This window comes from Rhinolophus sinicus, chromosome 12, assembly GCF_057876585.1.
Source record: "Rhinolophus sinicus isolate RSI-liver-muscle chromosome 12, RSI-T2T, whole genome shotgun sequence".
Lineage (NCBI taxonomy): Eukaryota > Metazoa > Chordata > Mammalia > Chiroptera > Rhinolophidae > Rhinolophus > Rhinolophus sinicus.
The window spans coordinates 11,627,504-11,655,096 of record NC_142512.1 but is presented as its reverse complement, the minus strand read 5'-3'; the positions used below and the strand labels follow the sequence as shown (position 1 = coordinate 11,655,096).

At 38.5% G+C, this 27,593-nt stretch overlaps 2 protein-coding genes across 5 annotated transcripts in view; one reads left to right on the top strand and one right to left on the bottom strand.

Moving 5' to 3' along the window:
- ADPRM (ADP-ribose/CDP-alcohol diphosphatase, manganese dependent) overlaps positions 1 to 17,463 on the top strand; it is a 22,045-nt gene extending 4,582 nt beyond the window's left edge. For 2 of the 3 annotated variants that reach the window (XM_019755266.3, XM_019755267.3), the window contains 3 exons: positions 2,794 to 3,411; positions 4,379 to 4,495; positions 7,455 to 10,305. In XM_019755266.3, coding sequence (XP_019610825.3) covers positions 2,811 to 3,411; positions 4,379 to 4,495; positions 7,455 to 7,765 — 1,029 coding nt within the window. In that variant the 5' untranslated portion in view covers positions 2,794 to 2,810 and the 3' untranslated portion in view covers positions 7,766 to 10,305. Of the gene's footprint in view, positions 1 to 2,793; positions 3,412 to 4,378; positions 4,496 to 7,454; positions 10,306 to 16,333 lie in introns of those variants that run through there. The other variant, XR_002139482.3, reaches the window with a different exon arrangement.
- Positions 10,940 to 27,593, bottom strand: TMEM220 (transmembrane protein 220). Of its 2 annotated transcripts, none has more exons than XM_088801913.1 (6): positions 27,191 to 27,593; positions 26,420 to 26,553; positions 21,767 to 21,827; positions 19,707 to 19,830; positions 18,336 to 18,395; positions 10,940 to 11,719 (listed from the first exon to the last, which is right to left on the bottom strand). In XM_088801913.1, the coding sequence occupies exons 1-6, from the start codon at positions 27,576 to 27,578 to the stop codon at positions 11,584 to 11,586; spliced, it is 903 nt and encodes a 300-aa protein (XP_088658039.1). In that variant the 5' UTR covers positions 27,579 to 27,593; the 3' UTR covers positions 10,940 to 11,583. The 2 variants fall into 2 exon arrangements, with proteins under 2 accessions (XP_088658039.1, XP_019610830.3); XM_019755271.3 differs by having other exon boundaries at positions 26,420 to 26,449; positions 27,191 to 27,463.

Sequence of the window (27,593 nt, the reverse complement as noted above, 5' to 3'; positions counted from 1 at the left end):
GGGTGCACAGCAACCCGAGACTCAGCTCCTGAAGCCCTGGAGATGTCTTTAGAGTTTTTGTTCTCTCTGCCCGCCAGGACCAACCTTTCTGAGCTCCCTGGAGTCTCCACGAGCCATAAAATAAAACTGAACTAGTCAGGAGAGTCAGTTCCCTGCCCACTTGGTTCTTTTTGTCCTGCCTTACTCACTTCTGATTTAATTGTCTTTCCTCGAGCGTGGCTTTGTCCTCCGCTCTTGCCTCTTGTCTTTCCCTTAACAGATCACAGTATGAATTCAAGTTTCTGTTTTTCAAAATAATTTCTTTAAGGACATTGCATGCTCCCTAGCCACAATCTTATTTTTAAAAGCTATGTGTATTCAGTATTTTGGATCTCTTTTCTACCCCAGAATACATACTGTTTTGAAGTGTGTGGCCCTTGGTGGTTTTTCTATGTTGCTTAACTTTTTCTTTAAAAAGTTGGCAAATCTTCGCATATCTATGAGAACTGTGTTCCAGTGGAAGGTGTGTCTGACAGGACTTTTGGAATCACATGACAGAAAATTTAGCGCTAATTCAATTTGGCTTTAAGCTCAAAGGACAACTTACTGGCTGATATAACTAAATGACCAAGAGCAGTCCTAGCAGGGACAGATTGATCTGGATATTCAGCTAATGTTCCCAGGAGTCTACATCTTCCCGTTAGTCAGGTTTGCTTCCTGAGGGTTGGGTTTCTTCTCAGTTAGCTTTTCCCCAGAATTCCAGTCTTATTAGCTTAGCAGAAGTACTTTTAATTGTTTTGCTAGTAGTTCTAGCAAAAGGCCTAGGGCTGACCCTTGGCGTGCTTAGGTTAGATGCGTACGCTTAACTGATCAGAGGGCAGCTGGGCTTTTAAAACAGGCCAGGCCTGGGTCATGTGTCTGCGCTTCTCGTAAACCACATGGAAAATGAGGAATAGTTGCGTAAAGAGGCATTGAGGTGCTGTTACCAGAAAAATAGAATGTGTGCTGTGTAGGTAAAACAAACAAACAAACAAAACCCAAAACCGAAAAAACACAGCTGTACAGGAAAGAAGATCAATGGAACTAAATGCCCGTAGGAGTTCCACAGTGTTTATTACCTTGAAGGCTCTGAGTTTAAAGATAAAAATAAACAAGCTCGATTGGCAGTGTTGATAAAAGCTCTCCCAGACAGTTTTCTCTTAAGCTTTGGTAATAATGTTCCACTGACACACTTGCAAAATTGTCTTCTGATTTGATTCTCTTTTTAATCTGTGCTTGGAATTGCAAATATTTGAAACTTAGTAAGACTCGAGATTTTCAGCTTAGATGAGTTTTGTATTTATTGTAATTGTATCTGAGTTCTTCACCTTCCAAATCAGATTATCTCATCTACCACCCCTCATACGTAGGGACTAACTTGGTATCTAGTAGGGTTTTCAAATGAGGACTGCAGGAAGAAAAAAGCAAATGAAACTAACAAAATATAAAAAAACCGAACCATTTTTTAGGATGTCCATCTCTTTTTCTTGTGCTGCTGTATTACCTGTTTTAGGGTTAACTCAACCAGGTTAATGAAGAAAGAAAAGTAGCAGAAGCTTTTTTTTAATAGGGTAGATCAGATTGAAAGTATGTCATTATTGTCAACAGTTGTAGAATAAAAAGAAGCCCCTAATCCTGAAACAAGTCAGATTGAAGTCTGGCCCTTACTGCCAGTTGTGGAGTTGTCATCTCCACCTCTGATAGGAGCTCTCTGACAATTAGGATTTTATAATTCTGTCGAGGATTAAAAAGAACTGGGGCGGTATATGAGTTCTTTAGCAAATGACTGGAGACCAGGAGTCTGAAAGTGATTTTAGAAATTCCAAATGAATTTCTTTAGAAACTACTAGGTCTTCATAAACTTAGATACCACGGCAGAATTTATTACTGTAAATTTTATAACAATAATAGTTGATAATTTAGGATTTTGGCCTTTGGTTTTTATTTTAATCTTGAGTATTCTTGGCTCTTTTACAAGATTATAAATAATTATAAATGAAGATTGTAAACAATATAAAGTAATAGCTTTTTCAAGTCTAAATCTCTTCTACTTGGCCACTGAGGCCGGGCAGAGATCATGTGTAAGGAAAAAAAGATGCCATACTTCCTGTTTTGGTTGTAGGGAAACGGTATTGAGGTTTTCAAAAGTTGGTTCATATAAGAATCCAGCTGTTGAAGAACCAGGAACCGCTGCTCTCGGAAATGAAAATGGTCACGTCAGCATCATAGTTTTTTGCCAGAGATTTTTGTTTAAAATTATTCCTCTCATGTCTTTTTTGCCTCTCCATTATTCCAGATATAAAATATGAGAAACTTATTTCAGGTGACCTATCCAGCCTGACACAAAATAATCCATAGCAGGAATCTAATGTATAAAATACAATGAATGAGAGTAATATATGACTTTCAAAGAAGGTTCCTGAAGTAGTTTTTTTGGTGTTTGTGAAAGAAAGTGCCTGTGTGTGTGTGTAAAACTGGTATATATTTCTTAAAAATTTCAAATTATACCAGATTTGACTTTACGAGCATTAGAATGCCTATTCATTAATAGGATAATGCCCTTTGGTAAATTATTACTTTTCTAAAGAATAGAAGTTATCTGTTGAAGCATTTCAAGGACTTGATAATTTGGACCTAAGACCATCAGACTCTAAAGCCCATGCAGTTTCCTCTATACCAGGCTGCCTAGTGGATTAACTAGTAAATTTAATATCCGTTTTACCATTTAGAAAATTAAGATGTTTATAACTTAGTTATCTTTTTTGCTTTATTTAGAAACTTGTTTGGAGGTTATGGATGGTAAGCCCAGTCCTGGAAACCTAAGTGAGAGTTCAGAACCTCTCTTCTCCTTTGGAGTTATAGCAGATATTCAATATGCTAATTTAGAAGACGGCTATAATTACCAAGGAAACAGACGGAGATACTACAGACACAGTCTTCTTCACTTGCAGGGTGCTATTGAATACTGGAATCAAGAAAGCACCCCACCGTGTTGTGTACTTCAGCTTGGCGATATCATCGATGGATATAATGCACAATATAAAGCATCAGAAAGGTCACTAGAACTTGTTATGAACACATTTCAGAGGCTTCGAGTCCCAGTTCATCATACATGGGGAAACCATGAATTCTATAACTTCAGCAGAGACTATTTAACAAACTCTAAACTGAACACAAAGTTTCTAGAAGACCAGATTGTCCATCATCCTGAGACTGTGCCTTCAGGGAGTTACTACGCTTATCATTTTGCACCATTCCCTAAATTCCGGTTCATTTTACTCGATGCTTATGACTTGAGTGTCTTGGGCGTGGATCAGTCTTCTCCAAAATACCAGCAGTGTCTGACGATGCTGAGGGAGCACAATCCAAATATGGAATTGAATAGTCCTCAAGGTGAATTATTCCTTTGAGCTGAGAATATAATACATTGTCTTTAAATTCTTCAGCTACCTTTTATTCAGCAGGAAGATGGATGATTAAGGTAAAAGTATATTGTCGCTGTTGTTCAGGGTCAGGATTTCTCACAAGCCTCATGGCACATGGATTGGTTGCAGTTGGTCCAAGATTTATTTAACAGAGATCGGAATGCCTGTTTCAGGCCATGCACTTTTCTAGAGCTTAGCTATTCAGAACTGTAAGCAGGACTGACAGTATCACTTTCTTTGTGGATAGAGTGGAAGGAACAAGAACAGTAGGTCGGCAGGACAGATAATAAATGAAACAGAAACAAGGATATTTCCACGATGATAAACGCTACCCAGAAAATAAAGTATAATAACATAGTAAAGGAGTGGGGTGGGGACAGGCTATTTTAGTTTAGGTGGTCAGAGGTAGCCTCTCCTGGGAGGAAAGCATTGACGCTGAAACCTCAGCAACAGGAAGAGGTCAACCCTGGGAAGAGTCTATGAGACCAAGGGGAAAAACAATGCAGAGGCACTAAGCAGCGTAAGACTTGGGCGTTCTTGGACGCAGAAAAGGCCAGTGTGTTGCGGGTGGATTTAGCAATAGCTCAGTGGATACAGTACAGAGTGTATTTTATTTCCAGTGTAACAGGAAGCTAGTGAACTAAGCAGAGGAATGTTAAGACTAGGAGTAAGATACAATGTGGTTTGTTTGTATACCACTCTAAACTCTTGTGGTTTCCTGTTTTAATTGCTGCCAAATGTTCCTAAAGAAAAGTATTAGGTTGGTGCAAAAGTGATTCCTGTTTAAAAGGTTGAAAATAATGGCAAAAACCGCAATTTTGCACCAACCTCCTACAAGTGTCCCCATATTAGCTAAGTTCGAATGCCCTCATGAGGCCAAAAAAAAAAAAAAAAAAAAGGTGTTTGACGGGTCTAACTTACAGAATTCATTTTAGGACTTTCTGAGCCTCAGTTTGTCCAGTTTAATGGAGGATTCAGCCAAGAACAGCTGAACTGGTTGAATGAAGTCCTTACATTCTCTGACACCAACCAAGAAAAGGTGGTGATCGTGAGTAAGTATTTTTTTTTCTTTTTTTTTTTTTTGTGAGTAAGTATTTAAACAATTTGTTTACACTGGCATTTTAGAGAATAAGAGGAATCAGACTTTAAAGCATACTAACAATATTTATATTGTGATACCCTCTTTCTGTAAAGTGAATGCTTAGTTTAATGTTTGTTTTTATTGAGGAATGATCTGAAAATAAGGTTAACGTTTAAGGTTGAGTCAAGAAAGAATTGTAAAATAACAGATACATCTTGCCGAATATTAGAGCCTGTGAGTTGACCGTTCAGGTTTCAAAGTACAAATTCCCCAAATGGGATCAATTTATATAGCAGCATTTAAATGAGAAATTCAGTTTAGGCCCCATACCAGAGCTAAGCCTTAGGAGACCTACCTGTCAGTGCAGTGGCCACCAGAGGCCCCTGCTGCCTGGATGAGAGCCGAGCCAGTATAACAGGGACAGCACAATTGGCACTGAGCACTTATGTTATTATTTTCGTTTAGAATCATTTTTGACAGACATACTGCCATCAGAGATTGTAGGAATCTGGAGGTGCTTAACATAACACTCCGACGTGGGTGTGTGCACGTGTGTGCGTGCGCAAAGAGCTGAATTTGGATTTGCCTTGTGGCTGGTGTACTTGGTTTGGGGGCTGAGATGATTAGATCCATTTTTTAGGGATCTAATTGATGTGACGTAATGGATGAGATACTGCACTGAGGTAACAAAGACGGAATGCTATTCTGGCTCTTCACTTCTATGAGCTGTGTGACCGGGCAAATGTCAGACTTACAAACTGCAGTTTTCTCAATATTGCATCAAAGGAAATTGTGAACATGAAAACTCTTTGAAAATGATAGGCTATTCAGATAGGTGAGGATATAAAATTAGGTTTCTATCTGTATATATAGTTTTTACTTACTCATCTTCCACTTACGTAGTAAAAACATGTAGATGGAGTAGGGGGGTTTCTGCTACCATCAGTGTGTCAAATGTCATTCAAGGCTTGGAAAATACAACATGCCTTCAGGTTTTGGGCTTGATGTGACACTATTTTGGATTTACAATAAGTGGTCTCAAAAACTGGGATACTTCTTGTCTCAGCTTTTTAGTTTTTCAGTGCCAGGCTGGAATTTAGAGAATAGCTGTTTATCTAGAGAATACTGGAGCTAAGAGGGACCTAATGATCATATAGTCAAACCTTTTCATTTTAAAGATAAGGGAACTGAAGCAAAAGAGAGTGTGAACTCATAGCTGAACTCATACAAGTACTGACAGAGCTGAGACTAGAGTCCATGTTTTCTATCCCAGTCGCCTTGCCTGCTCTGTCCTGTATTCTTCCTATTTCTCTTTACTTAATGTCAGTACACTTACCTACATGAGCAATCTCTTAAATTTCTTCCATTTTCTGTAAGCTTAGAAACTGGATGAATAAACCTTTAACAACTGAGTGCCTCAGGTTTTCTTTAGCAAAATTTAAAATGACTAATAGAAATTTTATTTTGTTTTCATTTGGTTTTGCACTTTTCCTTTTGGCTACTGGATGCCATTTTGCCTAATTCTCAAGTTTTGGTCATGAAGTTGGAAGGATATAATTGCTCTTAGCTGAGATACAGAACACTGCAGCCAGAGGGGGCTTTGGGTGAAGAGTTCAGGAGTTCAAGATTGAAAATATTGAGTTTCTGGTGCCTATTAGATACCAGATGTCTGTTACACATCCGCGGAGACGTTGAGTAAGCAGTTTGCACATACGAGTATGAGTCTGAAATTCGGAATAGAACTTGTACTAGATGTATAAATGAAGTTGAAAACATACAGTTATACTCAAAACTGGAAATTGCTAAGAGATCACCAAGCCGTTAGGTGTAGACAGAGAAGTGAAGCATTCTAATAAGACACGGGGGAAATGAAGAGCCAGCAAAGGAGAATGAGAATTAGTCATTGAGGTTGGAGGAAAACAAGGAGGACAGGTGATGTCCTCGAAGTCAAGGAGAAGGGAGCAACGAATTGTGTCAAATACTGCAGGGATTTGATAGATGCGGACAGTGTGGCATCTAGAGCTGGAAAGTCTCAGCGCCTCTTTGGCTTCTTAGCCCTGATCACAGCTTGAAGAGTGGCTGTGTGTGTGTGTGTGTGTGTGTGTGTGTACGTGCGCAGGTGCACTCTGTTAGCCCCCCTTTTTTTAACTTGTAATACAAACTAATGGATATTAAGCAGAATAAAAATATTTAGAATAAAATTAAACAGTAACAAAGTAAAAAGGAAAGTGATTGAAAATGTGGTCTGACACATGGTGTGGCCTCACCCTACATGTCTTGGCATCAGGAATTGGAAATGCTCCTGGCTCTGCTTCCACATATCTCCTGTGGGGCCTCGTATGAACACCCCCTGCTTTAACTCACTGTTCTCGTCTGTCACATGGCTATATGGCTCCCTCGATCTCCCAGAGGTGTTCAAAGTGACATAGATCAGTTCTTTATAGAACATTGAGTGCTTATAAAAATGATCTGTAATTCACTGGCCCGTCCCGAAACTCTTCTTTTGTTTAAGAGTACCTCTGTGTGTGTATATAACACTCGTATACTTAAGGATGCTGGTGAGACGAGTCCAGCACAGGTTCTGCCTGACTTCTGGCTGCCTTTGCAGGCTGCCCGGCACAGGAAGCCCTCAGCCTCCCGTGACGTTTGTACATCTTGAGACTCTGTAGGCTGTAGAGAGCTCAGGGTTTCTGCCTCTGCTATGGTCTCTCCCCTGGTACGTGAACTGTCTCACCCTTCTTTATGGTCCAGAGACGTGTTGTAGATCACCTAGTTCTTCACGTATGTGGGTTCTCACTGGTCTCAGTCCACAATGAGGTAGCAATACACATTTTTTTTTTTCCTTTCTGGGTACTAGTTTTTCGCCCTTGCTTTTGGTGAAAGAGATATTTCCTAACTGGTTCATAACTCTTCTTCTCTTTAACTAACAGGCCATCTTCCCATTTACCCAAAGGCCTCTGACACTGTGTGCCTGGCCTGGAATTACAGAGACGCCCTGACAGTCATTTGGTCTCATGAGTGTGTGGTGTGTTTCTTCGCCGGTCACACTCACGATGGCGGCTACTGTGAGGACCCTTTCGGTGTGCACCACGTCAATCTAGAAGGCGTTATTGAAACAGCCCCAGACAGCCAGGCTTTTGGTACAGTTTATGTGTATCCTGACAAAATGATGTTGAAAGGGAGGGGCAGAGTGCCAGACAGAATTATGAATTACAAGAAGGAAAAAGCGCTCCATTTTTAGTCTGATTTATTTTGTCTTTATAGAAAGAGGATGACGTTGCCTTGTGTGTCTGTTCCCCTCCCCCACCCCAATCCTCAATCTCATTTAGTATTCTATTCGCATCACAAAATGTATTTATGGCTTCACTGTGTGTTGGCTCATGAGACAATCTGAAATGTCATTTTTGGATAATATATCCAGTGCTGAAAATTGGAAAGAAAATGAACTAAAGTGATATGACTTAACCAGAGAGACTGCAGAGGTGGAGGGGAAGGGTGATACAGTCTGCAAAACAGACTTTATTTTAGCCTTACCTGAGATTTTTTTTACTAGGAGAATATGTTCCTGTATTATCTATGTAACTTAAAATCCATAATAAAAAAGATAGACGCTCAGGTAAAGCTTTTCCTTTTTACTCTGTTGTGTGAGTGAGCTTTGGACATTTTGTTTTTTGCTCAGAATATCCATCATACTGTACTTTTATAGGATTGTGTTCCTATTTTGTAAACCAAAAATACCAAGTTACTTCACAGGTGAAGGAAGGGTGCTCCCACGTAAGGCTGTAAGAAGGGCCTTCAAAGAAGTCACGTGGTCCTCTTGTGATTCCAACTAAAGCAGGACCAAGAGCCAGTGCAGCTGTGTGCCTGCTGACATGGTCTGTTTGGGCCACCAGCTAGTGGCTACGTGAACATAGCAAGTAAATGAATTTCCCTGTGACTCCCATTATCGATGAATGGAACATGTTAACTCAGTTGTCATACATGCTAAGGCTTATTTGCAAAAACACTTACTAGATGGCACATAGGGACTGTTTAAGTGTGGAGAAAGTTTGATTCAGGGCTTAAAAAACAGCAAGAGATTCAAAACCAATACTGGTCAACATAAGTGCCTGCTGAGTACCTGGGCACCAGGGGGGCATACAGGTGTATTGGTTTTCTATGGCTGCTATAACAAGTTACCACAAACTATCATAATGGCTTAAATAACACAGATTTGTTCTTTTGCAGTTCTGGAGGTCAGAAACCTGAAGTTATTTTCACTGGGCTGAGATAAAGATGTTGTCAGGCCATGCTCCCTCAGGAGGCTGTACAGGACAGTCTGGTTCCTTGTCTTTCCCAGCTTCTAGAGCTGCATTTCTTGGTTCCTTGGCTCGCGGCCCCTCCGCCATCTTCAGAGCCAGCAAGGTAGCATTTTCAAGTCTCTCTTCTTTGTTGTCATACCACCTTCTCTTCTGTCTGTGTAGTCAGGTCTCCCTCTTATAATTGTGATTACCTTGAGGGCCCACCTGGATAATCAGGATAATCCCATCTCAAGATCCTTAATTTGATCACATCTGCAAAGTCCATTTTGCTATATGAGCTAACATCCTTGGGTTCCGGGGTTTAAGGCCTGGGTCTCTCTGAGGGCCGTTATTCAGCCTATCACAGAGGAGACTGCAATGTGCTCCTTGCGTTCACTAGCTTTATGAAGCATGTGGACGCTTACGACCTTAGATATAAATGTGTGAAGAGGGACTGGAGCATGGAGCCAGGGGTTTAATGTTTGAGGGATTAGGTTGGCTTGAAGAAGGAAGAAAAAATGGTTTCAATAGGTACGGAAGTGCATTTCACGTAGACAGATTAGCATAAGCAGCGGCACTGAAGGACACGCTGAGTTTAGGAGAGGCAGGTAGTGCTGTGAGGGTTCACCAGATGGTCTGGGGGCGAGAAATCACGCAGGACAAGGACAGCCCACGGCTGTGTGGAGAAGAGCCTTGAACGATGTGCCCAGAGTTAGAATTTAACTTGTCACACAGCGAAGCACCCTCGGGTTTCTGGACTGGGTAACGTGTGGCTAGATTTGTGCTTCAGTCCAGCAGTGGATAATGAGACCCTGACATAGAAGAGTGACAATGGGAGGAAACAAAGCTGGTGAGAAGACAGGTTTTGACAACAGAAATATGCAACTTACCTAATAATACTTAAATTCAATTAAACTACGGAGTTTAAAAGCAACTTCAGTAATGTTTTTTAAAGGCAGTACACTACCAAAAGTGAGTTCCTTTTAGATACTTTTGGAGATTCAAAAGGAACTGTATATTCACAGAGTTCAGTGTGATAATGGGACATGCAGATATGATGAAAGTATCTTTATCTTGAACATTACTTTTTTAAAAAATTGGAACATTTCTCTTAAGCATAGAGTCAATCATGGGTAGGTCCTACATATAATTATTTGCAAATAAGTCCACTTCTTCATGTATGATTTTAATAGTTACAAAAGCCATAAATATCATGCAAGCTAAATGTATCCTGGAACATTGAAATCCTTTATATTTATTTTATTGACCATTAAAATAAATTTTACTTTAATTGCTTTAGTATCAACTAGATTTTTTTTCCCTTTACCTCATCTAAACCTTGATAAAGAATTGCTGACTGTGTATTGGCCATTGTGTAATTGTGTAATTGTGTAAAACGAACAAAACACATGCTTACCTCCTTTAACAAACATTTATAGCATACTTAATATTAAGTCTATAAAAATAAAGACACAAACTACCAGGCTTGTTTTCACTCTCATGATGTTTGATTGGTGCTAATAAGTTTTTGAGTGAAATATTTCTTAAATCTCATGAAGTAGTGTCTTGATTACAGAGTTTGATGGTAGTCTATGTAAAAAGTTGCCACCTAGATGCTCTAAAACAGCACTGACCAACAGAAATATAATGTGAGCCACATAAGTAATTTAAATATTTTAGCAGTCACATTTTGAAAAGTAAATAGTAATTGATAAAATGAACTTTAATAATATATTTACCCCATTATATCTAAAATATTTCAACATGTAATCAATATAAAAATATTTTACATTTTTTTATACTATGTCTTTAAAACCTAATGTTTTGTACTTATAACCCATCCATTTGGACAGTAATTTCATTGAAAATACTTGATCTGTATTAGATGTAAAATTTGCAGTTGAAGAAGTAGATTCAGACACCCAAGTTGTTCCAAACACTACATTTTCTAAGAACTAAATTGATATGTTTTTAAATTAAAATTAAAAAACAACAACAACAAAAAAAACTTCCTCAGTTAGTCTCGCCACATTTCAAGTGCTCAGTGTGACATGTCTGGCGGCGACCGTGTCGGAGAGTACAGCTGTAAAATGGTCTCCACAAGGTTACTTTTGACATTAAAAAAAAAATATGTGTAGATTTTCATTTTATTTTTTATTTACAATGTAATTAACATTCTCTATTTCCTTTTTTGTTCCAAATTCCTTTATTTTATCGTAACTTGCCTTTCTTTCCAAGACGTGCTTGTTCATTTGGTTTATCTAGAGTCCTCATTTAGTTCCCGGCACTGTACCAGTTAAATAATGATGAGATTAGTTCAGGGCTATCGCCCTCTCTTGAACTTCTTTTTCTATCGTACATATTAACCAAGCCCTGCTTCCCTCTATTTTAGTCATGGGCAGCCCTTGGTAAGCACTTAATATTTCCAGAGTGCTCTCATATTATCTAGTTTAATTCTTGCAACTGTATAAGGAAGTAGGAGAGCTAGTAATAATCCTACTTTATAGATAAAGAAATATCCTCCAGGAAGTCTTTTATATTTGCCCAAGTCACATTGATAGTAAGGAAGCTGAGTCAGAATTTGTATTTCTTAACTTTTTTTCTACTGCCTTTTCTATACTATGAACCAACAGAATGTGAGACCCCGTCTCTTACCAGTCCCATCTAATCCTACGTTGTATTGTAGGCAGCCTTAAAAAGTTCTTAGGTTTAAAAAGAAAAAAATCATTCATGTTTATAAAAAATTGAAAATTCTCATTTTAAGAACAGGATTCTTCATTTAAATTACTGTCTTGCAGTGAGTTGGCCAGGAGGACCGCATCTCCTTGTTTATGTATATGTAGACCCACGAGGTAAAGGGAAAAAGAGCAATCACTATGGCAAGAGCCAACTGAATTCTTCCACCAACTGGATTCCTATAAAGACACACAAAAATTATTATCAGTAAAAATCCAATGAAAAGTATAGATTACTTTGGAAACAAGTGTAAAGATGGAATTTGGTAAAATACATCATTATATTTTTGTATGATCCTTGTTCTCTTAAATTTCTTATTGGAATATAACATTGATCTGCATGAATTCTTTATATATTCTTAATGCCCATCCTTGTTGTTTACCTGTTACAAATGCCTTTGCCCACTCAACTCTTTTGAGGAACTGACTAGTCATTAACTAAGCAATGTTAAAATTGATCTTTTCAGAATTTTTGTGTCCTGTTTAAGAAAACATTCCCTCCCAAGATCTTGAAAATAATTATTTTTTTTCCTAAAAGTTTTATTGTTTCGCTTTCACATTAGATCTGTATTCCGTCTGGAATTGATTTTTATTACAGTTGTAGAGTAGAGATTTTTTTGCCTTTTTTTTTTTCCTATATGGATATGCAATTGCTCCAGCACTGTTTACTGAAAAGACTTCCTTCCTTTGCTAACCTGCAGGTGCCACTATTGTCGTAAGTCAAGGGTCTATATATGTATGTATGGATCGGTTTCTAGATTCCAGTTGGTCTCATTCTAGTTTATCCTTTTGCCAGTATAGGTTTAGCCTGTACTACTTTAGGGTAATTACTTAGGTCTTCCTTATTTTAACATTCAGGTCTTCTTTAAGTTCTCCTGTAATGTTTTATAGTTTTGTGTGTAGATATTTGCATTTCTCTGCTAGATTTATTCCTAGAGAATTGATTTTTTATTGTTATTATAAGTAGTAACTTTGTTATTATTTTCTGTTACTTGCTAATAAAAGTGCAGTTGATTTTAGTATATTGACCTAGTATTCATCAATCATGCCAGATTCACATATTCAAATTACTTTTTAGATACTTTTTGAGTTTCTATGTATGCAATCATGTCACCCATGAATAATGAAAGTTTAATTTTTCCTTTCCAATCGTTGGGCCTTTCATTTCTTTCTTGCCTTATTTTACTGGCTAGAACAATAGCTGTAATAATGTTGAGTAGAAGGGTCAGTAGTGGCTAACCTCATCTCACTCCTGATCTCAGAGGGAAAGTTTCAATTGCTCACTGTTAAGTATCAAGCTTTGGCATAGATACTCTTTATCAGGTTAAGTTCCCTTGTATGCCAGTTTTCTAAGAGCTTTTATTATTAATGGATGTTGAATTTTATCAAGTGCTCTTTTTGTATAGGTTGAGAATATAGTTAGTTTATTTTCTTCTTTTATTCTGTTCATGTGGTAGAAAACATTGGTTGGTTTTTGAACATTAAACTAACTATTCCTAAATAAACGCAATTTGGTAGTTGAGTTATATTGAAGGATTTTATTTGCTAATGTTTTGTTTAGCATTTTTCCATTTGTGGTCATAAGTGAGATTGCTGTGTAAATTCTTTTTGTTTTTTCCTAATGTTCTTGTCAAGTTTTGATATCAAGGATATTCTGCCCTAATAAAATGAATTGGAAAGTGTTTCTTCTTTTTCTGTTCTCTGGAAGAGTTTGTTGAAGTTTGGTATTATTTCTTCCTTAAGTGTTAGGTAAAATTCTCCAGTTGTGCCATTTGTTCTAGAGTTTCTTTTAGGAAAAATTTAAATTATGGACTCAGTTTCTTTAATATTTATGGGATTGTTCTGAATATTTCTTGTATCAGTTTTGGTATGTTGTATTTTTTTAAAGAGTTTGTCCATTTTGTCTAGATTTTCAGATTTATTTGCAAAAACTTGTTCATAATAATCCTCTTATGTTTCTTTTCTTGTTGTTTCTTTGGATTTAATTGTTCTTTTCCTAACTTCTTGAATTGGAGAATTCCTAACTTCTTGGAAGCTAAGCTCATTGATTTTCAGCCTCTCTTTTTTTTTGCTTTTTAAAAATATATCTATTGAAGGCTATAAATTTCCCTCTAAGCATGACTTTTAGCTGCATTCCACAAATTTTGATATGTAGTATTCTCCTTATCATTCACTTCAAAATATTGTCTCATTTCCATTGTGATTCTTTCTTTACCCAAATGTTATTTGGAAGTGTATTTCCTAATTTCCAAACATACAGTGATTGGTACAATTATTATTTTTAATTATTTTTATTAATTCTAGCTTTATTGCACTGTGGTGAGGAACATTGTCTGAAATTTGCTGGGACTTATTTCATGGTCCAACATACACAGTCGTTTTGTCAATATTCAATGTATACTTGAAAAGAATGTGAATTCTTCCATTCTTGGTGCTGGTGTTTTGTACACATCCATTAGGTCAAGTTTCTTATTGTGTAGCTCAAATCTTCTATATCTTTATTGAAATTTTTTCTTGATTTTCTTATTCTATCAGTGACTGAAAGACATCTTTCAAAGTCTCAAGATGATTGTAGAATTTTCAATTTTTCTTTTCAGTTCTGTCCATTTTTGTTTTATCTATTCTGAGGCTATGTTATTAGTTATATACAAATTTAGAATTGTTATTATCTTCCTGATATAATGATTTATTGAACCTGATTTAATGAACCGTTGGTCATTAAAAAGTGTCTTTCTTTGGCATCTTAAATCCACTTTTTAATAATTGATGTTGAGATCACCAGATAGCGAAAAGTAAAAAAAGATAATATTGGTATAGCATTGTTTATACCATTATATTAGGATAAATTCTAAGTAGATAAAATATTTAAATATAAAAATTAAACCATACATGTATTGAAAGAAAACTTACTTTACAATCTGAGAGGAAGGAAAGATTTCCTATGACTCCAAATTCAGAGCAATAAGGAAAAGGATTGATAAATTTAGTAACATTTAAAAAAAACAAAACCTACATTTGCACGGCAAAGTATACTTTATGTAAAGCAAAGTAAAAGGATAATAAACTGCAAAAATAATTTTTTTTCAGCTTATGTCACAAAGGGTTAATGTCTGTAGTATTAACCTATAGTAAAGAGCTTCTAAAAATAGAGAGTAACAACCCTAGAAACAGGTTAAACCTATATCACTCAGAGATGAACCAGTATTTTATAGAAAAAAGAAATGCATATAACACTTAATCATAGGAAAATGCCCACCTTTGCTCCTAATAAGAAAAATGCAAATTACCCATTTCTCAACTATCCGATTAGTAAAAGTCAAAACTTTGACAATATAGTCTGCTGGCATTATATTTAATAGTAAAAGATTGTATACAATCTAAACGATAAGAGGACTAGATGAATACACTGTGGAGCTATCAGCAGAATAAGGAAATTCTATATATAATACAGAATGACCTCCAAGATATAGTAAGGAAATATTCAAGGAGTAGACAATTGTGTTCAATACAGTTTTCTCTTATATGCTACCACTTAAGATAAGCAGGAATACAAATAAATGCACAAATTTGCTCCATTAAGAAACCATAGAAGGATAAACCATAAAATTGCAAAAAGTTTCACCTATAAAAGGGGGGTATAAAGTTGGGGGATAAAGAAGCTGGAGTTCTTTGACTATATTTTGTAGACTTGACTTTGGGACCATGTAGATATTTTATATAATTATAAAACAAATGTATTTTTAATAAAATTATCCCTAGAAATTAAAAGTAAAATGAAATAAATGAACCTGTGTATTCACTTGGTAGCACTAGCATGCAGAGTAACTATCCCAAGTAATTTGAATGTACATCCCTTAGAGCAGGGGTGTCCAAACTGCGGCCCGCGGGCCAACTGCGGCCTGCAATCCATTGTTAATTGGCCCGCAGCAAATTCCAAAAATATATTTAGTTTACTTAAATAAACCAGGTGAGGCAATACGTACTTCACCTCGAGTGAGTGGCCCAGCTGTTTGTGTATTTTACTGCATATGGCCCTTGGTAAAAAACGTTGAAAAAAGTTTGGACACCCCTGCCTTAGAGGGATGGTCCCTACCAACGACAAAAAATAAAAAATCCTGTTTTTAGTAATCATCGTTATTTTGAGATTGTTGTGGGATAAGTCAAATGAGTTGAGGTCACTGAGACTAGAGAGTTTTCGACATGATTACAAGGAAATACTGATGTCAGATCACAGATAAGGTTAAATGAAAAGCTCTGTTCCTGAATTTGAATTTCTAGAATCAGTACGAACTCATAAGGTATTTTATCTTTAAATATATCTTTAAATTTATACAAATACATATTATCTTTAAATATATATGTGTAATATGTGTGCATATATATTTATGGTGCACACACACACACAACTATGCACATACGTGTGAATTTCCTAGCTCTGTCCACTAAAAAGAACCAATCACCAATCCAGTAGCAATGAGCACCACTCATGCCGAGATTGTGACCTATAAATACCATTACCTATTAAAAGTAACCAGGGCTTTCTGGAAAAATGGTTCATTCCAGGTCTGGGGCATAAAATGTACATTACCTGAGAACATTTTATCATACCAGAAGGCAATCAAAGATTACTAGGGTCATGTCAGAAAGAATTCAGGAATCTAGTACCTTGTCTCTGCCTTTTCTCCTTTGTCCAAAATGTCATACATACATGCCTCAATGTCTTTGAAAGTTTCATGTTTATGTGAATTCCCCATGCACATGTATTAAAATTTTATTTTCTCATATTAAAAAAAGAAGCAATGCAGGATCCAAACCTGAATAAGTGCCACTGGTCAAAGATGGGACAGTTGAAGCATCAATAAAGATAACTACCATGAACTGAAAAACAACTATGTTGAAATCCATGACTTTATAATGGTACTACTAAATCTACATACAAACAACTCATTGGTCACTTTTGGAAGAGGCCCAGTAAAGAAAAACTCGTTTTGAAAAATGGTAAATTAAGAATCAACAGCTTTTTCTTTCCTTTTCTTCTTATGATCTGGAAGTTTCTCTTTATTGAAGTTTTCCAGCTAATAATCAAGGAATAGTATAATTAGAATAGAACCGTTTTGTAACTCCAATGAATTAATGGGCTTAGGCAATTATCGTCAAAGACTACTGTGTTTCCCCAAAAAGAAGACCTAACCAGATAATCAGCTCTAATGCGTCTTTTGGAGCAAAAATTAATATAAGACCCGGTCTTATTTTACTATAATATAAGTTCACTATTATATTACTATATTTTACTATATTACTATATTTTACTATAATATAAGACCCGGTCTTATATTAATTTTTGCTCCAAAAAAAACGCAGTAGAGCTGATTGTCCAGCTAGGTCTTATTTTCGGGGAAATACGGTATTAACATTACAGAAAAACAGCTAAGTATGTATATTATGATGGAAGTACATAATAGCAAGCCATGAAGTAGTCTTACTTGGTAGTAATAGTAAAAATACTAGAATCTGGCCACGCCTCTAGATCTAACCACCAATTTATAAGAAATACAGAACACAAGAAGAAGCATTTATAAGACAATTGGGGAAATGTAAACACTGACTGGAAAACTCCATACTGAAAAATTATTGTTCTTTTATTTTGTGTGTGTGATGATGGTAGATTGGTTATTTTTTTAAAGTGCTTCTCTTTTAGAGATACATACTGAAATACTTACAAATAAAACAATGTAATGTCTGGGATTTGTTTCAAAATAATCTGTTAAGTGTGGAGAAGACAGTGATATAGATGAAATAAGATTGGACATACAATGATAATTGTTAAAGCTAGATGATGGGTACATCTGATTCATTATATCAGTCTCTGCTTTTGTATATGTTTGAATATTTCAAAATAAAAATTTTTTAAAAATCAACAAAAAGTGTCCTTTCTCTGTAATGCTGGCCTTAAGTTTGCTTTTTTAAAATTAAAATTGCTATACCAGCTTTCATTTGGTTGGTGTTTGCATTGTATATTTTTTCCATCTTTTGACTTTCAATCTTTCTGTATCTGTATATTTAAGGGTTGTCTTTTGTAAGCAGTGTTTAGTAGGGTTTGTAATCTTACCCACTTTGAAAATCTTTGACTTTTAATTGGAATATTGGAATATTTACATTTAATGTAATCTCATATATTTGGGTTTCTCTAAACATCTGTTTCCTATTTTTCCCATTTGTTCTTTTTCCCTTCTCTTTTCTTGACTTGTATACTAAATTTCTTTTCGTTTACTGGTTACCCTAAGGAGTACTACATGAATCCTTGACTTATAAAAGTCTAATATACATGGGTACTTTTACCTCTTCCCAGACAATTCAAGGGTGTTAGAACACTACCTTCAGTTATCCCCTTCACATTTATATGCTACTCTTGTCATGTATTTTTATTCCTTATATATTTGAGTCCCACAAAACATCATTATTATTGTTTTATAAAGTTGATATTCATTTATATGTACTCACACTTTTATATTTTATTTGCTCTTCATTCTTCCCTAAATCTCCAAGCTTCCTTCTGAGGTCATTTTCCTTCTCCCTGAAGAACACCCTTTAGGCTGGCAACTCCCAGATTACTCTGGGCCACATAGGAAACTATGGTACTCGTGAAAGTATTAATGATCATGAAACTTTAAATCAACTATTAGCTTTCCTTAGGGAAGGAAAGATTTCTTTCAAAAGATTCCTGTTTTTATTTGTGTCAGTGTCACTTACCAACTTGATCTGATCAACAATGAATGCATTTGATAGGACAACTTACTTTGACGAACTGTGGCACAGGCTCATCCAAGCTGTGATAATCACCAGACCAAACAGCTCCCTATAAAACAGCATACGTTTGACATTTCTGATGTGGCTACAAGTGAGCTACGTATTATCAAGCCATTCTCTTCATGACACTTGATTCTGCTGATTGTTGGATGACTTCCCCCAAGATGCATAGTATCTACAGAATATTTTCAAGTCTGGCATGACTCATAAATTACTTTTTTTCACACTGTTTAAAGCCCTATATAAAAATTTCGTCTTAGGAAGCAGATATAAGTTCTATGACTGTTCCCCAACTTACAAGTGAACAAAAAACAACAAAACACAAACAAGAACACAGCTAAATCACTTCCTGTCACTGGGAGGAATACTACAACCAAGAAAATCTCAATTTGATCAGGCATTCTTTATACATTGTTTCACAGTGTTCAGTGTGTTCAGCCACCTGGGCTCAAATCGATAAACAATTTGAGCACATTCTGCAGAAATTGGGTCACATCTTAGTGGAGAGGAATGATTTGTAATACGAGTCAGACTGATGATTTCGGTGGGTATATGCTTTTAGAAATATGTGTTAAAAGCATTTACCTTTTACATAGGGTAGAAAACAATCGTATTTGGCCATAGTACCACTGGAAGCCCCACTTTGTACCAGACCTGTGGGCTTCAAGTTGGAGGTGATTCAACCCATTTGGTTTACATTCCCATCGACCTACCCAACCTGATCCAGTTTTCCAGAGTAGGGCCTGTAACAGCAGCACCTCATCAGTGATACTTAACTTACAGGTCTCTAAATTTGGGTGTTGGCAGATGTTAGCAGTGGGATAGAAAGTAACGGAATTGGGGTATTAGGCCAGGGAGTCAAGGGTGGGAGAAAGCAAAGGAAGAGGTGAACAAGAACAAATGGCTGTGACAAAAGGAGGGGATGACATGAGACATCAGGGCAAGGCTGAATGAGGTTGACCTCTGCGGTGGCCGATCACACTTGTAGGTAAGATTTTGGCTTGAACCAGAACTGAAACAATGCTGCTGGAGTTTTCTTTCACCTTATTCGACTGGACTATTACTGTACAGTACTCTTGCTTATTGTAAGGGGGTTAAGTTCCAACTGCCTTGATGGTAACATACTGTAACATGTGATGGTTACCTGTAGTAATCATGACATATGGTAGACGGTACTGGGCTTGAATCCTGGCTCCATCATTTCTTCAGTTTCTTGAACTTACAAAGGAGATAATACCTCCCCTGCTCTTCATGGTATAATTGGAGGGCTTAAATCACTGTGCACAGATTAAGGTGTAAAGGAACAGGAGATTTCTCAGTTCTTCCCCACTCCTTCCAGAGAGCAAAAGTCACTGCTCACCTGCCTTCTTCCTCATGTACGATGTTCCGTTGGGTGTGAAGCAGGAGGTAGTGTGCCAAGCCGACAGCCCACACAATACAAACGAACATGTGTATTGCAGAGACACTCTTCCAAATCAGGTTACCTAAAAACAGAAACCCTGATGCTGTTACTCATGGAATCACATCCCAGAGAAAAATGATCTCTTTGCATCTGCTGTAGTCTGCTTTAGGTAAAGTATTCAGAAAAGGCTGGGGTTTAGTTTTCCTTCATTTTGAGGGATGTCACAGAGATTAAAGCAGTAATTATAAACTTAAACGGACATTTATTATTTTGGTTGTCCAGCATCTCCCCTTTATATGGTGACTGCCCTTATTTTCTTTGGGGATCACCCCTTCCCACACCGCTGTCCACATGTCCCAGATAACTGGACCTTAGTTAGGTCAACCAATGCATTTCATCCCCTTAGTGACAGTGATTTGGCTCAGGATGAACATAAGGCAAACCAGGGCCAACAATTCAATTCTGAGATATCAGGGAGTGGATTCCATGTTCTGCTGGACTTGGCGTGGTGAAGATATGAACTTTGAGCTGCAGAGCTACCACGTGGAGCCCAGCACTGAAGTCTGCAGTGGGTGGTGGAACTGAGAGTGCAGAGAAGTTGACGTTCTGAGCCACCAGCGTGCCTGAAGCCAGCACCAGCCTGGCCTGAGTTCTCAGTAACGTATCCTAATACAGCTCCTTGTACTTGGAGCCCATTTGAGTTTTCTCCCTTCCTCACAACTAAGGAGCCCTAACTGATATGCCTTAACCATGCAGACAGAGTTCTAGGGACCTACACAAGGAACCCAGGCACCTAGGGGACAAGAGTTTTCCCCATCCATGTGGGAATCATTAGTCTTTATTTTAAGGCCCTAAGAACTTTCAAGCCCCACTAATAGAAGCTGTCGTAAAGAAAAGGAAGAATAACCTGCAGGACTAATAGTCCCCATTAATAAAATGTTAGTAAACAATGTCAAGTGTATTTTTTTTCTGTTGTAAGACATTTTTATAGTATAAAACTCGAACTTAAAGGTTTGTCAAGAGTTTTTAAGGCCATAAAAGGTGAAGCAGCTATATTTTGCCCCTAATTCAGGTAGGTAGCCCGAGGGCAATACAAACCAGCTTTTTTAAGTGAAGTTTTACATGTATACCCACCTGGTATATACATGTAAGGAGTCCAAAGGAGCAGGTTGCAAAATAAATATATGATTAAGCCTCTATTTTACCGCCATTCATTTATTCATTCGCAAACATTAGGCAGCTACCATATTCTTGGCTATATTTAAGCTCAGCTGGTGCAAATACGGGTTAAAAATGATCCTGCTCTTAAGGAGCTTACAGTCTAGGAGGAGGAAACACATAAAAGCATGCAATAAATTGCTGGGGGTATTATGACAGCACATAGGGAGACTAGGGAGAGCAACCTATATTAACAAAAAATCTAGATACTTGTTATAGACGATATAAACAGTTTCTCTACGTAAGTAGCAGTTCATATACATAGGTTTTGAATGAATTCAAAATAGTAAAATTAATGGGAGTGACAATGGTCTAAAAAGAATTTGATAAGAGTAAATATACACTAGACATTGATCACCACTGCGTATGCAGACCAGGTTAGCACTTTGTTGCCATGACTGGAGCCCTTCTCGCTCTCATAAGCTAAACTGCATGACTACTATTCCACACCAGTGTCAGAGATCTGGGGTTCCAAACTGATAGACTGTCTTAATATGGCGAGTCCTTGTGAGGCTTTCCTGAAGATGCCTTAGGATGATCTAGATTAGACTTAGCTCCCAATCATTATCAGAAATGAGAAAAAAGACCTGGAGAGCCCATTTTTCTCCTGGAGGATGGGCAGATAGATTCTCATTATAAGGAAATCTGATTTTACATGTATACCCACCCAAGACAGATATATACGTAAGGGGTCAAAGTAGCAGGTTACAAAATAAACATATGATAAAGCCTCTGTTTTACAGCCACTCATTCATTCACAAGTAGTAGTATTATCTCCATTCCTAATCCAAGGGTCATACCTGTGACAAGAGGGTTAAGTCCAACAAGCAGAGTTAGCACTGCAGGAATTGTATATACAACCTGTTAGCAAAAAGAGAGATCACGTGAGTTAAGATGTATGCCCAACACAGATGTTCAGAGATATCTAGGAAGTAAAGAACAATGACATCAGTGGTCATCAGTCTCCATGATTTACCTTAGGTTTCAGTAACAATCGAGGAAGTGGTAATCTCAGCTTTTATGGCACTTACCATGTTGGGTTGTAAAATAATTTTATCTGCCTTCCTCCTAGACTGAAGGCTATTCCAGGAAAATCTTACTCATCTTCGAGCTCTAGCATTGAGCAGAGTTTGGATCTCGACACGCTGACTTCCTAAACTCTCCTAAGCAACATCCATGCCCAAATAGCCTTTCCCCACTCAGATAAAAGAAAAGGCTCTTTGAAAAGTAGGGCAGGAGCAGCCATAATTATTAGCTAGATGGCCCTCTTGGGTCTGGCCCCATGGACCATCCAGCCCACTATTGCCTCTCTGCAGTGAGGCCAAAGAAAGCTTACTGATGAGGGATGATCAGATGTGCTCAATAAGAAGACCAGGGTCTTCATCCTGGAAACTGCTGGTGAGTTGGTTTGGAAAACTGGCCCCGAAGAAGCCCTGTTTTCTTCAAGCCTCGTTCATAGCCAGCAGACTAGCCAAACCCGCCATTGCCTGTGTGTTGCAGGCAAAGGACAACTAGGTTTATAAGAAGTTTAGGGACTTTCCGAGAAATGTAGCTGTGTAACCACATCAATGACGATGCTTATGTCAGAAGATTTTAGTTCATTTGGAAGTTGTTGGAGCTGTACATTTTAAATGATTGGCTGTCACTATAAAAACATGTCTGTCCTGACCCTGGTGAGAGAAGAGGATCTGGATTACACTCTTCATCTTTCCTATGATTACTGGACTATTGGCCAATATCAGTATGTCCAAGTCAGGTCATCTCTCACAGGTGGGCAGTCATGCTACTGAGGGCGAGACAGTGCTTCCCAAAATTGAATGTATATATGAATTTCCTGACGATCTTATTAAAATGCGTATCTGGTTCTAGAGACCTGCGGTAGGGCCCAGCATTCTGCCTTTCTAATAAGCTTCCAGGGGATACTGCGGTTGTTCTTTCAAGGACAACACTTAGAGTAGTAAGGAGTTAGTTTTCCTCCAGTGAAAAACTAACATGATTTAGCTGGGGGGATGGGGGGGGGAGAAAGTTAAACACACAGAGAACATGCAATGTTTAATTGTGCTCTCCATAAGAAATGTTTGGCAGAGATTTTAAAATGTATCAGATATTTGTGATTAATAGATTAAAGGGTCTAAGATTTTATTTCAGTGTATTGTAAATATATGAACAAAACAACCCTAAAAACTAAGTAATGATTTCCCATGGCAGTTGTGCCATATTGATCCTTATTTAAATGCTTTTCTCTATCTTGAATGAGATAACTGTTTTTTTTTGTTGAGGGCAGAGATACCGAAAATAATTGTGTTTAGTACACAAGTAAAAACAATGCACAATATAAACACTCAGTAATGAACTCAGTAGAACCCACTTTTTGTTGGTAGGTTTTTAAACTAAGGGTATCATCATATTTATTTATAATACTTAGTTTAATTCAGCACACAGTCATTGAGTCCCATAGCAGTCATTCCTAATACTGCTCTCCCTTATCTCTTTGCCACTATAAAAACTGAAAAGCCAATTTGTTTTCCCAGCCACTTTAGCAGCAAGGGGTGGTCATATTCCAGCAGTGAAATGTAAGGAAAAGTCTTTTAGGGGCGAGGCTGATAGTCGAAGCATTTAACAACCAACACGCATGGGTACTGAACAAGCGTATTTGTTTGTACAAACTGAATAGCAGCCTGCCTGCGGGGCTTCCTGGGAAACATTTCTTCCCTGATAAAAGGGAGGAAAGCACAGGAGAAAACTCATTTTGCTCTTGCCTGTGTCTTCCTACTTGTGATGTTCTTGTCTGGGGAAGAGAGGTTTGGAGCTGCAGCAGCCATTCTGTAAACATTAGAGGACATATCACACATTGAGGATGACAGAGAAGAAAGAGGAAGCTCTGGTCCTTGGTGACGCTGTTGGCCATTAAGCAGCTGCCTCTGGACTTCTTGCTAAGTGAGATATTTTTATAACCTGATGTTAGTCAGGTTTTGTATTATTTGCTCCTGCATGTGTCTTGATATAACCATGTTTCCCCGAAAATAAGACCTAGCTGGGCCATCAGCTCTAATGCGTCTTTTGGAGCAAAAATTAATGTAAGACCCGGTATTATATATTATATTATATTGACCTGGTCTTATATTAAAATAAGACTGGGTATTATATTATATTATATTATATTATATTATATCATAAAGACTCAGTCTTATACTGAAATAAGACCAGGTATTATATTATAAACACCCAGTCTTATATAAGACCCGGTATTATTATATTATATTATATTATATTATATTATATTATATTATATTATACCTGGTCTTATATTATAGTAAAATAAGACCGGGTCTTATATTAATTTTTGCTCCAAAAGACGCATTAGAGCTGATGGTCTGGCTAGGTCTTATTTTTGGGGAAACATGGAAGTATGCTCCATGAGCAGGATGGAATAGGGAACTTGGAAATGAGTAAGGTGCAATACAAGCCCCCAAGGCCCAGTAAACTAGTATCCGTTCATCTATGCATCCATTCATTCTTTCATTCATTCAGGAGTCAATAAGGGAAGGACAGCTATAGGAAGGCACGATGTTATGTTGCCTGAGGGCCACCAAGAAGACGGTACCAGCCCCTGTCCCCCTGGGAGCTGGCATGTCCGGAGCCAACTCTAGCGCAAAGCAGAATGCGTTAGTCCTGCAATAAAGTCTCAAAGGAAGGATGGTTGGAACTTATGGGAAAGACAGAGATTTTGGGGGGTGAGAGAGAGCGTTTGAGGTGGATCTTGAAGCTTGAGTATGACATACAAGAATTCTAGGGGCAAGCCACTATAACTATTATCGGTGGACCGGGCTTCCAAAACCAAACTGAAAAAATGGGTTGGGGCCATATTATGGTGGGCCTTGAATACCAAGTTAGAGAGTTTCAACTTACCCATTGTGGGAAATGAGAAAAGTTTTTGAAGCAAGAAGCAAAATATAATAAGTGTTCCTGGAGTGAAAGAGATTACATGCAGCTAGAAGAGTTAGGAAGCCATTCCAAGGGTCCCTGTGGGAGGTAATGGAGGGCTAACCTGGAAATAAGGGAGGATGTCTGTGGGGATACGGTGTTTATTATTCATATTACATCATCTAAACATGAAGTGAAAGGTAAAATGTACAGGTACTGTACAGATAAGCACTTAAACCTAGATTGGGTTTTTTGTTGTTGGATTGCTTTTTTTTTTTTTTTTAGGGGATCTCAAAGACAGCGGTGAGGAACAGATATGTTAAAGATGACCGAGGTTTTCATCAAGGATGACTCTGAATGATTCTGCTGGTAATAAAAAAGGGTGAGTCAGGAGGAGGAGTGGGTTTTGAAGGGAAAGATCCTGGGTAGGAACTTGGGTGTATTTGAGGAGCCAGTGTGATGTACAGGTGGGTATATCTACCGTGTTTCTCCCAAAATAAGACCTAGACCAGACAATCAGCTCTAATGCGTCTTTTGGAGCAAAAATTAATATAAGACCTGGTCTTATTTTACTATAATGTAAGACCCGGTCTTATATAACATAATATAAGACTGGGTTTTATATTAATTTTTCTCCAACAGATGCATTAAAACTGATTGTCCTGCTAGGTCTTATTTGTGGGAAAACACGGTAGCAGTCTTTTGTAAATTTAACATTAAGCTGGATATTTGAGACTTGTTTGCAGGGAAATAATATTTGTAGCTCGGGATATGGACCAGAGTGCTAAGGAAGAGACAATTTGATTTGATTCAGGGACGTGTGAATCTGGACAATAAGCAATATGAGAATGCACTTCCACTACACTAAAAATAACTGACTAGAATTTTGCATTATAATTCCAAATGCTTTCACTTGTTGCTCATCTGTACATGGTTCACGTTATTCCAAAGCCTAAAATCATCTCATTGGTGATATTGTATCGTCTGTGTATCTGTATTGAAAGAAAATCCAGGTATTTCCGAAAATGCGTGGAAGGACCCTCCCCTCCTCCAAATGGTTCTGTTAGAGCACTGGTTTAATGTGTATTGTAGGTGTGTGGGCTTTAATTACTTTGTAAATGTAACTCACAGAATTAGCAGAACCACAAACTTTAATTTAAGCCAGCCATTTCTGGTCAGATGTTTGTTGGAGTTTCTCATGAAGAATGGTTCATTTGACCTTGAAAGGTCCACTCTATGTTTTCAAAAAAGTGTCCTCAGTTGGACCATTTTATTCAAAGAGAATACTGCTGAAAGACCCCTATGTCTCTGGAAAATTCTGAACACACACACACACACACACACACACACACACACACACACACACACATTTTATCACTCTGACCCATTTCCCCCTAATATTTTAGGGAAAAGAGCTTTCAAAGGATTTGATTGCTAAGTTTTTAAGTGGTAGCAAAGAAATAAGTAATATTGTGTGTGTGGTGCAGTTTCACAGTTCTCGCAGATGGAGGAAAGCAGCTGATACTCACCATCCAGAGCCCCGCATCTGGATCGTTTACCTGGAATGCCAAAACATCCGGTGTTAGCAGACATACCGTCAGGTTCCATTCCTGTCGTTGGTTTGCCCTTTGATTCATTTCAGATATTTGTTTTGTGCCAGGTGCTGCAATAGACACCGAGGATACAAACTAGGAATAAGACATAGTCCAGCAGATCATGATGGGTGATGGGGCTTCTGGCTGAACACAGCAGATGGTGTGAACATACAGCACATATTTTTGTAAAGAACTGCACAGGAACTCTGAAAAGGGTGAGCCAAACCTAGAATGGGTATTTTAAGGGCCTTCTGGTCTCAAGGAATGAGGAAAGCTATTATGAAGGGGGCCCAAAGCAGACGTGAAAGTCTAATTGTGCTATAAAAGGGTTTTGTTCGGATACCTGTCTTAGGCCCTGAATTGTATTCATTTTTATACACAGACTGAATATTAAGAAAGGTGCCAAGGGTGCTTCAGCTCAGGTCCCTTTCAAAGTGACACACTCTGAACTAGCTCCTTCCAGCATTCGAGCAAAAGAGAGGGGTGTGGTGAGATCACATGAACACATGAGTGTCTGACGGGGGAGGAAGTGGGGGTTCCCGAAGCATAAGCCCCAATTCTAGTTGCCAGCCTCTGCGACCCTGTCGGCTTGTGAGTCTATACTGCATGCGGGGCCTGGAGAGAAGCTTGGCTCCGGCCTCCTGCGGAGCCCGCAGGCCCCTCTCCCACCGCCCGCCGCCCGCCTCCCGGGGCCGGGCCGCTGACCTGCACCAAGGCGGCCAGCGCGAAGAAGGCAGCCATCAGCCCGTTGCAGGCCCTCCACAGGGCGGGCGCCCAGCGCCCCTCGGCCGGCGCCATGGGCTCTGGCAGAGCGGCGGGGCGGGGCGGCGGCGAGTCCACCGGGCCGGCCCCTTCCGTCCGCCGCGCCCCGGCGCGTCCCGCCCCGGCCTCGTTCCCCGGCGGGGCCTCTGGCGTCCAGTGGCCACTGGTGGGCGCGCGCCGGGCAGCGAAGTAACACTGCTCGAGCTGGGCGATGTTTCCCACTTGCTCCTCCCCAAAACGCGGCGCGGGTAGATGGCGTTTCCCCCATTTCATAGACGGGGAGAGTGAGTGCAGAGACACTGGGCGACTCGCCCAAGGCTGCACAGCTCATCGGTGATGGACGCAA